Here is a 12,035-nt window from a genome sequence, read left to right on the forward strand (position 1 = left end):
TCACCTAATAATAGTAATAATAATCAAAGTTGAATATTTGATGTGTTGTTAATTGAAACTTTTTTAAAGGATATTTTCTTTCTTACTAGACAGTGTTTGACTATCATTTACAGTCCATTAAAGAAGGTTGTTAACTGATCCCCTTGGAGATGCAAAACATTCTATTGAGTTAAACTAGATACTATTTTTTTTAATTCCCTTGTTTTGTTAGGAACAGATGGACTTTACTTCTTCAGATCATCATCCAAACAAAAAAAGAAAGGTAGCAAGTCAGACAGTACTGCTTCACTGACTGTTTTTTTTTTTTTGGGATGTGCATGTGTGTGTCTATTATCCTTAAAAGCATAACAACCAAACACGATGCCTTAAATAACATGCTGCAAAAGCAGAAGTATTAGTTACAATTGGAATCAGTGCAGGTCCTCTGTCCTGGGATTTCAGATATGGGGTGATGAAATTAAGACATATGTTTTTAACAATTCACACACCTAATTAAAAATTCTGATAATCCATGGCATTCTTCAATTTGGTGTTTGCGTTGTGGACTCCTCTTGCTAAACCAAGCTGAGCAGCTGTGATAAGGGAGCAGGATAGCTCTTCTGTATGAGCAGTGTTTGTCATTGAGGAAGGGGCCCATCAAGCCAGGGAGGGGTTTCAAAAGCTGGGTTATCTTTCATGAAATTCATTGAGGATTGGAGAGGTAATGGGTGTGATTCTAAAAGGTGACAAAATCCTTCCAGACATTACATCTGTAAGTGTTGGCACTTCTTTCCTTGTCAATACCTGAAATTCCTGTGTGAAGGAATCCAGGTCACAGACAAGCTTTTTGCAGTGTTGCTTTTATGGCATCCTCACTACATATCTCTGTACGTCACTGATCATGTGTTTGGTAGTAGGTAGCATTTTTAATTTTGCATAAAGGAACTTATCTCTCGTGGTGACAGAATCACACACTCTTATTTTTGCCCCAGCTACTCTAAATGGGTATGATGAAACGAATGTAACTTCAGTTACATATATTTTATTCCAAACACAATCAAACTGCCTATTTTACTTGAAGATCAGAAATGTGTTTTGTTTTGTTTTGTTTTGTTTTAAATGCAGAATTTCCTTGTACTTCTTTTGAAGAAGTCTGCTAGTGACTTTTTAGACAAAAGTCGCAGTGTTTTGGATTGGGCACTTTAGTGGTTATGGAAGTAAAAAATGGACAAACCCTACAAATGTTTCATTCATCTTTTTTTCTAATAAAGTTGAAAAGTTTTTTTTGTTTTGTTTTGTTTTGTTTTTTTTCAGCATTCATCTTAATTCATTATTTTGTGGTGTGGGTGTGTGGTGTGTCCTCATCTTGCATTTTTCCTTCCCTTTTCCCCTGGTTTGATATTATGTAGTTAAAGACAAACAATGTTTCTGATTTTGCAGCATTTTGTTTGTCAGATGAAAAATATTTGTGTTCTGAGATACTTAATTTGTATTTTTTTTGCTGCAGCTTTTGGCTTTTTTTTCCTTCCCTGTTTTCCATGTGTTTTTCTACATTAGTAATTCAACAAACTGAATACTCTAGGAAGAGATAAGGAATGAGTCAGGTCTGGTTTGTGTGTGACTTTGTTGTTTTCCAGATTTAGTATGAGAAATGTGTTTATATCAGAAAACACTTTTGCTTTCAGGTGCATTCATACAACTATAACAAACCTAGTTACCATGTTGCTACCAAAGTGGTAAGCCAGTGATTTTAATAGTCAGGCTTCCCAGTCAAGTGTTTTCCATCAGAGCTCTCCTCCCATCCGGAGACAATGAGACAAGAAAAATGGCTTTTAACATGGATGTAAGTACGATGCTTGTGCTGAACTATGTGAGCATGAAGGTTTTTCTTTTGAATACAGAAATAAAGAGCAGCTCACCTTCTACTTTCACATATATGGCTAGTCTTAAGCATCTTTGAGAGGTATCCAAAACACAGCATGGTAAGAATTCGAATGAATAATTATTCTTTCTTTTCTCTGTCTCTTTAGAACAAAGAAAGAATTATGCACGGGACAGTGCCAGCAGCATATCCGAAACTTCGCAGTATCATGTAGAGGTGAGACAAGGATGTATGACAAGGCAATGTACCAATTACAGCTTTTGGTTACACACAGTGGTTTTTGCTTATGTGATTTTTGCTTATGTGATTTTTGAGGATAATATGCTTGAAGACATATGAATCTTCCAAAATATCCTGCCAGCCTGAGGTCACTTCAGAACAGATTACACTGAAATGTATCAAATTCTCTAGCTTTGCCATAACAAGCTGGAATTTTTATGTAGAAGAATGTAAGCAAAGTTGTGTGTAGTTTGGCAAAGGGACAGAGCTTCTCAATGGGATCACAGCTCAGTGTGTTATGCCGTCCTGTCTCTGAACCTGTCTTGTTGCAAGGATGAGGCAGAGCTGAAAAACACTGTGCTGTTGGAGAGGCACACTGACTGATATTTTAAATGAATATCTTGATCACTTATGATCAACAGAGGGGCTGGGATATTTAGAAAGAGCTGGGTACTAAAACCTAAAAGCCTTAGTAAGTCTGTTGTGTAGCAGTTTAACAAGTACATTTTGCCTGCACAGTTTCATCCCCAGTGAAAAATGCAAAATACATTGCTTCTTGTCTTAAACTGCTTTTCAGAAATACTGTATGCTGCTTTCATATCTTCTCCAGAAATAGCTATGTTTAAAATGTTCAGCAAAGTAAGCCTGGGTGCCTATACATCATCTGTTAGACACTTTTGGGTGCAGTGCCTCATTCCGTAGTTTCTTTGGCATAAACTTTCTCCTACTGCCATCAGAACACTGTCATAGGTTAAGATGAGTCTTGCAAAAACCTTATATTCTCAAGTCCATTTTAGCTGGGTTTTAAATTTAGCTGTAAGTTGTGAAATTGTATGCAGAAGTGCTTATATCCCATGATCAGCTTCCAAAGAAACATTAATGTTGCTTTTAATTATCTGTCTGTCTTCAGTTTCTACATAACCATTCTCATACTCTACTGGCATAAAGATTAGTACTGGTATTTGAAGTCTAAGCCTTCCTGCACGAGCAGTCAGTAGAGTTTGTTTCACTTTTTAAAACACTTTGATTATATACAACTCGTGTCTACTCTTCTGTCTGTCATTACTAAGTGTACTCTTTTCCTGTAACAGAAGAAAACTCACTTGATTCTTTTAAGTTATTTATAAAGTGGGTATGCAGGCATATATTAAAATTGATTCAACTTGAGTGAGTGTATCCAGATCTTTAAAATAAAAAGTGAAGTTAGGGTTATACCTGGATTAAATTAAATAACTTTATGGGTTGTCTTGCATGTCTGACATGTTGAAGGGAAGTTGTCAAAAATTTAATGACAGAGGAACTAGTTGAAGTGATGTCTGTGAAGTACAGTTTAATTTCTAGACCTTTAATGGAATCTGAAGAATGTTCCAAATTGATGGTGAGCAAAAATAATTCATATACTACAACTTTACTGTGATCTGCATAAAACAAGCAACTAGCCTGTCTGTAGGGTATCTCACTCAGATGCAAGCCCTTTGTGTTTGCCATGAGTGTGCTAACTGGCAGTTCTGGAGAAGATGAGGATGCTCCAGGTCAGGGTGGTGGTGAAAGAATATTGGCAGGCTGTTTCTGGGATGCTACTGCTGATGCTTCTGAATTCAGCTTGCTAATTGGCGCAGGTTTTCAATGCTCAATAAAGCTAATTAAATACTCAAGATTCAATTCTAGCCATGATATGTGGAAGATGTTGGAATTTGCCTTCAAATGTAACCAGTACTGTAGTGAGGAAATGACAGGGGATGACAAATAGCGAGTTACAAAAATCATTTAACTTAAAATGACATTACAGACTGAACAACCTCGCCTATAGCGTATTGGTGGGATCTGTCATAAACAAAGCCAATTCTATTCAGGAATTATTTGTATTGCTCTTTCATGACAATTTGAATACTGACATTGCCTATTGATAGGGAGAGTTACAGATTTTTTCTTCATTGTTTGTACCATTCACTAGCACTTAACGACCTTCGTTCTGGACCGAAAAGAGGCGATGATTACAGTAGATGATGGAATAAGGAAGTTGAAATTGCTGGATGCCAAAGGCAAAGTGTGGACTCAAGATATGATTCTTCAAGTGGATGACAAAGCTGTCAGTTTGGTGGACTTAGAATCAAAGGTAAGATCTGTGAGTGGCAGTCTCATTTTCAGAGGGAGAGAGAAGGGAAAAATGATGTATGTAAGGTTTGGTATTTTAATTAGCTTATTATCACTTTCCCTTTTTAACTCATGTAGCTTTTTTTTAATGCTTTTTTTTTATATATATTTTTCCCTTTCTTTTGGCAGAATGAACTGGAGAATTTTCCTTTAAGCACAATTCAGCATTGCCAAGCTGTGATGAATGCATGCAATTACAATTCAATTCTTGCATTAGTATGTAAAGAACCAACTCAAAACAAGCCAGATTTGCATCTTTTCCAATGTGATGAGATTAAGGTAAGGTGGTAATGGAGATTTATTGTGACTAATTTGAATGGGGGAAATTTCATGAATTAGCAATTACAATGGATGAAATCAAATAAATGGATTCATAGTAAATAATTGTGTTCTTTTATTCTTACAAGTATGTTTCAAGGTTAATGCATTTATGATTTGAACACTATTTTATGTTAGTAAATGCAGCAGGGTATGTCTTGTAAGAGAGGAGTGAGTTATGTATGTAAGCTGAATCTTTAGAGCATGTGCAAATATGTTGTTACTGTAAATATTGATTCTTGGGCTCTGTAGCTGTACATTTAGGTTTGCAAATGAGTAAAGCTTTGGAATGTGTATATGTTTTGTGTTCACGCTTCTGAAGAAAGTGGTATAAAATATTTTGAGTTATCTCAAATATATTTTATAATCTGGAAAGAACTCATTCGGAGTCTTACCTAATCTTTCCCATTTTTCTGCTCTTTTTGCCAATGAACAATTAACCTCCTCTGTGTTTCCACATCTCTGCATCTCTGTCCTGCATGAGAGATAGTAAAATGGAAAATACTACTTGCAAGAGGGGCAAGTAGTATAGCAAGATTATAATATTTTTTTCCAAGCTTTTAGAGTAAATATTTTAATGCATTCAGCAATACTTGTTTATTTCCAGGACTATAAATTTTGATGTATTAGTTACTCTAGATAATTGGCATTTATTTTAATTCTAGTCAATAATTTCATGGTTTCATTTTTTCCTTCTTTTTTTTTTTTAATTCCTTCTTAGTAATATATATAATTGTCTTTAAACAGCAGATTGGTAATCACGTTGTACAACCTTTTGGAAATTGCTACTGTGCTAGAGGTTTGAAGATGACCAATTGTGTTAATTCTAGTTTCACAGAATTCTGTTTCAGTGGAAATTGGGATTCTGTTAGAAGTTCAGTTTGTAGTTTGCTAAATACTGCAGGGCTCCTCTTTAAGGTCTGTTTGGACAAAGCCTCCCAGGCTGTAGAGGTGGTTGCTTTCCTTCAGATTTTCATTTTTTGAAGTTTTTCCAGTGTGTACAAATAAAAATACAGAGCATATAAGCATGACTTGAAGTCTGGGATCCCTGTTTACTTCTGGAACATTATTTGAGTCTGTGACTTTACCCTAGGTTCTATTCCTTTCCCATAAGACTTGGCTCTTCTTGAGATGTTGCCTTTTTACTGCTTTTGATCAGCTGTTACCATGAACCTCAGGAACCTCTGCAACAATAATTTATTCAAAAATATAAAATTATATTTTGGGCATTGAATATTCTCATAAAAAATGTTAAATAACAAATATCAATAGTGTGATTAATGAAATTCTTCTGTTATCCCCTCAAGTTTTTCTCCTATTCATTCTTTAACATTAATAGATCTTGGGTACAGTTCATTGTAGTCTGAGAAGCCTGTTAATCCCTTTAGTTACTAAATTCAAGGAATTTTTCTGGTCCTGGCAGAAGTTACATGTTCCTCTCAAGAAATTTCTTCTCCTTCATAAGGGGACCAAGATAGAGGTGGGCCTTGTAGAGTGAGCCATACATGGACAGACTGGGGCTTTGACAGCCTGGATAGGAAATTTAATTTGTCAGCTGAAGACATGTAATGGAGCATCCTAAATCCTATGAGAATCCGTGACCTATTTAATGCAAGATCTATTAAAATGATGCCTTAGACATGTATCAGAATTTCACTTGTGAGCTGCTGGTGGAGATAGGTACCTACAGATTAGGAAATGTTCTGAAAAATTAATCTTTTAGTAAACCAAAGAGAAATTGGAGGCTATTGTTACTTCTTAAAGGAGACTGTAATGCTACCAGTTATTTTCCTAATCCTTATGCTGCTGCTATCTATAGTAGTTTTGGTTATGTCTTTCACTAACGTGCTTGACAAAAACAAAAGTGATGTACGTGGAGGATAAAATAACTTACGCAATAATTGTTGGCTTGGGATGATTACAGCTGTTCAGACAAATTTGGTAGCTAGATGAAACACTCATCTGATGATAATGTTTGAGATTGGAACAGTTACAAAAATACCAATTCCCAGACAATTGCATTGTGTGTTTCTTTGTTCCGTTAGCATGAAATAATTTATCCCAGATTTATTTATTTATTTTTAAGCGGGATATGATAAGGGATTCTCTAATCTAAGGATACCTTAAAAAAAGTGTATGATGAAATAATTATTTCATATGTCTCGTTAGTCTGGCTGAATATTGATGATTTCTACTTCTGTCTCTTCAGGCTAGCTTTATTCATGAAGATATAGAAAGTGCAATCAGTGACAGCAAAAGTGGGAAACAAAAGAAGAGACTTGAAACACTGAGGTAAAAATCTAATTTCTTGGCATTATATAGAATCACCAACTCCCCAAGTCTATCTGCTGTTTCATGTTCTTTTTTTTGCTAGTTGATAATATACTTCCAAAATCACATGTAGAGGCCTTGATTTAATACTTATCTCATGCTATTTCAATTTATAGCATGACTCTTAACTTTCACAATTCCACCTTAGTGACTGGAACATCTGACATAAATGCAGGTTGCCAGAGAATTAACATTCCATGTCTCAGTTCCACAGTTGGGTCAAATATACGGGTTATGAAGGTGGTGAAGGGTCTAGAGGACAAGGTATATGAGGAGTGGCCGGGGTCCCTTGGTTTGCTCAGCCCAGAGCAGAGCAGGCTGAAGGGAGGCCTCATGGTGGCCTGCAGCTTCCTCACGAGGGGAGCAGAGGGGCAGGCGCTGAGCTCTGCTCTCTGGGGACAGCGACAGGACCCAAGGGAACAGCATGGAGCTGGGACTGGAGAGGGTCAGGCTGGGTGTTAGGAAAAGGTTCTGCACTGAGAGGGTGGTCAGGCACTGGAACAGGCTCCCCAGGGCAGTGGTCACGGCACTGAGCCTGCCAGAGCTCAAGAAGCATTTGGACAATGCTGTCAGATATAGGAACTGTTTTTTGGGTGGTCTTATGTGGGAGCCAGGAGGGTGATAGAGGTTTTGTTTTATTGGTGAATATTTTGCTAACCCCATCATGAAGTGTGTTTCCTATTACGTTTAATATATTTACACACCATGGTCTTGAGTACTGCTAATTTGGTAAGTCCATAGTGTGTTCAACAGCAGAATAGGTCTTTATATAGCCTCCTAGCCTTCTCTGATGAATCACTAAAAAATAGAATGTTTTTGCTTTAAGTGTCACTTGTGGGCATCCTTTTCTTCCTGTAGGATGATATCCAATGCTGACAGCACCATCCCTCCACCCCCGCGGGCACCTGCCCCTGTGCCACCAGGGACCATCACCCAGGTGGATGTGAGAAGCCGTGTGGCAGCATGGTCTGCATGGGCTACTGAGCATGGGGAGTGTGAGTATTTCTGCACAGCACAGTGATAAACACTTTTTCTGAGCAGTAGGTGTTTATGATCCTCAGTAATAACAAAAAATAATTCGCAAAGAACACTTTCATGAAGATTACAGGAATTAAATGCACATAGAGAAATGGTTGTAATAGGTCACCCCTCTGTCCTTGCTGAGAGCAGACAGGATTATTCTCCCAGTCCAGTTTGAAACACCCCAAGCCACTGTTGCTTGATCTATGGAAGAGCTATCTGTCATAATCTGACTCATCATTTACTTATCATTTCTCTGAATTTCTGTTCAGAAACCTATTTACTTGTGTTTAGTTACATGGTTGTATAGGCTATGAATTTTAACTTGGGCTTTTATGTGAACATAGTAACGCACACATTAATCAGTACTGTCATAATTCTAGTAAATTAATGATGTCCTATTTAGTAATAGGGAAATCATAGGCCAGATATTTCAGATAATTAAAAAATATAATCACTTGGATTATAATCTGACTGGAGATAAACATTATTTATTTATATGTTAATGACTACAGTAGTTCGTATTTTTAAAACCTTAACCAAGGAATGCTGTAGAATTTCTGATACATTTTTTTCTTTAATCTCTAATGGCAACATTTTTATTTTGATCAGATTCCTTTGAAAAAAAAAAATAAATCTTTAGAAACAATAAAGCTCCTTCTGTAAAACAGACTAATAATGAAGTAATGTTGGTTAAGGTGAGGGCTGTTTTTTGTTTTGTTTTGTTTGTTTTTTAATAATAGATACTAAAATTTTATAACTGAAGTCATTAACCATGACATCTTTATTATGTTTAGTTTATGAAGCTATATCACTCAACAAAGCAAACCAACTATGTAAAGAAAACAAAAATGTTCAGAAAAACATGTAATGTCAAGAATGTTTTCACCTTCTAATCTGCAGCATGACACCTACCTTGAGTAATGGCTAGTTTGTTCATTTGTTTGACTTCTCATTTGAAAAAAAAAGTTTCAGTAGTTTATCAAGTGCTCTGTCAGTGATTTGAGTTCCTGTAGATCCCTCTATTCCATTCATGTGGATCTTTTCTAAAATGTATTTACTAAAATCCTTCTTGTTAACAAAAGCAATATAATATTTATTTACTCAATGTACAATGTACAGTATATTTATTTATAATATTTAGATTTGTCAAGGTCAGGTATTACAGTACAAGTTCATCAGGTTGTATATAGTCCTTGTAAAGTGAATGGTACATTTTTTTTATTTTTATTTTTTTACTGTAGAATGAATGGTTTCAAGCATAAGCTATTTAGGAAGTATTGTTTTTTAATTCTGCATATATGGATGTGTTATTATCCTCTTCCCTTTTCCACAGTTGAAAAACATAGACAATACCATGACCATGAAGAAACAGCAGAGATGATAGCAGCCAGGATTGACAGAGATGTTGTAAGTGATAGTGCTACTACAAGAGATGTTGCTTAATGTCTATGAAATTTTGCAGCCCTATGTCTTGAGAAGACTTTTTCCACACAGTACATTCAGTTCTAGAGGAAAGCATTCTGGACACCCTATGCTTGTGCAGTAGACTTCAAATTAATGGACAATTGTTCTTTTTTATTAGTATGTTTTCCTTAAAATGGATGGATGGTTGGATGGATGGATGGATAGATAGATACTAAGTTTTCTGCTGTGAAAAACTAGAAATATTAATAGTAATTTTGTGAAGACTAAATTCAGAGACTATGTAAGGGTAAACTTTAATTCCATCAATTTTGTGGGACTTAGGCATGTGCAGTATCTAGAACATTAGCAAATTTCTGAAGACAAATGTACCATGCACATGCATAAACTAATCTTTTCTGGCCACATAGCAACAATATAGGACAGGTTCTCTGAAGTATGCAATATCAAATATCTGCTTGTTTGTTGTAATATTCTACTCTTCTACTCTGATGCTGCCCTCAGCAACATCAGGGGGTCTTGAGGGAAGCATGTTGGGGCCTGCTGAATTGCTGTATTCGTGCTTCCCAGGGGTTCCTTCTTTTTCCTCCGCTTGCTCTATGGAAACAATTCTTCTAAGAGCACTACGTCTATAAAACCACATTCAACAAATAGTTTAATACTTTGTGCTAAAGGAGATTATGAAGTTATACGGTTTAGGAAAATGCTGTCCTACACAAATAATTAGAATTTTTTTCACGTGCTGTGAGAGAAAATGTAGTGTATGATTTAATTGTGTAATTCCAATCTGAATTTAATTATATTGATGTTTATATTTTAAAAACTTCTACTTGCCTTGAGTTTTGAAAAACAAAACAAACAAACAAACAAACAAACAAAAAAAAACCCTCTAAAATATTTTACAGGTATGTGAAGTTAAGAACACAATGAATCAAAATACGCAGTTTTCTAGCATCAACTTTGTACAGAGAAAGCTGCTGGTCTTTAAGAGTATAGTTCTTTTGATTTCTTGAATATTACTGCTACAGTTTCAATAGAGTAACTGTAATTTTTCTCTTGTAGCAAATTCTGAACCATATTTTGGATGACATTGAATATTTTGTTACCAAACTTCAAAAAGCTGCTGAAGCATTTGCTGAACTTGCAAAGAGGAAGAAGACTAAGAAAAGTAAAAAGAAAGGACCTGGAGGTAGGAGTTCTTACTGAACACAGTTCTGTTTCTCTAAGGATCACCAAAGTAGATAGCAAATATGGCTTTTGTTGTTTTTTTTTTTTCTGGAAGGTAGTAATTTTCTTTCACTTTAAGCACAAAAAAAGTCCACGCAGTATATTCTTAGAGAAAAATCTGTTAAAAATATTTGCTTGAAATCAGTGGAGAGTGGCTGATTAGAGATGCGACTGCAGAATATGCTCACTGTAGTGGTTCTGTACTTGCAGCATTTTGTACGTTGATAAATCTATTAATTATGTCTTTATATGTTTATTATCTCTTTAATATTTATAGAAATTGTGTAAAATATGAATGGATGTACAAAAATCTCAATTTATTTGTTCAACAGAGGGAGTTCTGACTCTCCGTTCAAAACCACCACCTCCAGATGAGTTTGTTGACTGCTTCCAAAAGTTTAAGCATGGCTTCAATCTTCTGGTAAGTGACTACTAGTGTAGAGAGGCATGCTATAACAGTTTTTTGCTGGTATAGTTAATGTTAAATATAATATGTCATGCCCTGTTGCTACCAATTCAAGTGCCCATTTTAATGTATTGCTTTTCCATTGTTTTATTCAACTAATATGAAGTAAAGAATGAAAATTCTTGTGAAAGATAGAGAAAAGAAAGAATAAGTAACACAATGGATTTGCTTTTAGTTATTTTTAAGTTGGGTTTCCGTGGATGTTCCTGCTTTTCCAGGAGGTGTGATTGCTTTATTGACTCCCCTGAGGTGGCTGCAGAAGGTCATCTCTTCTTTGGGAATGCAGTAGTCAGGTGTTGTCTTCTAACTTTCCTGGTGCCTTGTCTACATAGAGAAACCTGGTGGAGCTTAAATGCCCTGCTGATGTAAGCCATGAAAAAGTGGTCACACCATATGGGTAATTGTGAGTCTGGATCTTTGTTATCTTGGTCTTCACTACTCTTTAAAAAGGAGCAGACCCACAAATGTCCTTTTCAAGAATGTCAGTAGACCTGGAAACATAATCTTGTTTAGTCTTTGTTTAGCACACAGGAAGATAGCTCAGTTGTTACTTGACTGACCTTGGCCCTCTAACTTTTCCGTGTTATCTGAGGCTAAACTGAGGCAAGAGCAGTGCCTGCCACCTCTGGCCAACAGTGGCCTTCAAAATGGCTTTAGGATGCTGCTTCTCAAAGGCTCTGTGCAGTGACAAGATAAAAATATTTCTTACTCTTTTAGCATTGTTGCATTTATTCTTTTCATGGCCCTTTAAAACCTTTTACTTGTGAAATTCAAGTTTAAATCATAAAAGGATTTCTAAGAACATCAGTTGGGATCACAGCTTTCTTGCATGCTTGCCAGCATCACCAGCTGTTGCCTTAATTTAGTTTTATTCAGTTATGCCCATCAAACTCTCTGTACTTGTTGCCATCATTACATAGGACCTTTCTGGCCTCAGAACACTCCAGCTGACAAATTGATGTCTTGTTGGAAGTTCTCAACAAATGGAGGTGCTAACTCAAGAGCCTTCTCCCT

The 12,035-nt window shown here is 36.0% G+C and overlaps 1 protein-coding gene across 7 annotated transcripts in view; it reads left to right on the plus strand.

The window, feature by feature from the left end:
- Positions 1 to 12,035, plus strand: part of EPS8 (EGFR pathway substrate 8, signaling adaptor) — a 133,552-nt gene that overhangs the window by 87,987 nt on the left and 33,530 nt on the right. For all 7 annotated transcript variants that reach the window (XM_068659975.1, XM_068659935.1, XM_068659985.1 and 4 more), the window contains 8 exons: positions 2,010 to 2,077; positions 4,035 to 4,196; positions 4,364 to 4,513; positions 6,762 to 6,844; positions 7,742 to 7,878; positions 9,240 to 9,313; positions 10,391 to 10,517; positions 10,888 to 10,976. In XM_068659975.1, the coding sequence (XP_068516076.1) occupies positions 2,010 to 2,077; positions 4,035 to 4,196; positions 4,364 to 4,513; positions 6,762 to 6,844; positions 7,742 to 7,878; positions 9,240 to 9,313; positions 10,391 to 10,517; positions 10,888 to 10,976 (890 nt within the window). The remainder of the gene's footprint in view (positions 1 to 2,009; positions 2,078 to 4,034; positions 4,197 to 4,363; positions 4,514 to 6,761; positions 6,845 to 7,741; positions 7,879 to 9,239; positions 9,314 to 10,390; positions 10,518 to 10,887; positions 10,977 to 12,035) is intronic.

Source organism: Anas acuta, chromosome 1 (assembly GCF_963932015.1).
Source record: "Anas acuta chromosome 1, bAnaAcu1.1, whole genome shotgun sequence".
NCBI classification, from domain to species: domain Eukaryota; kingdom Metazoa; phylum Chordata; class Aves; order Anseriformes; family Anatidae; genus Anas; species Anas acuta.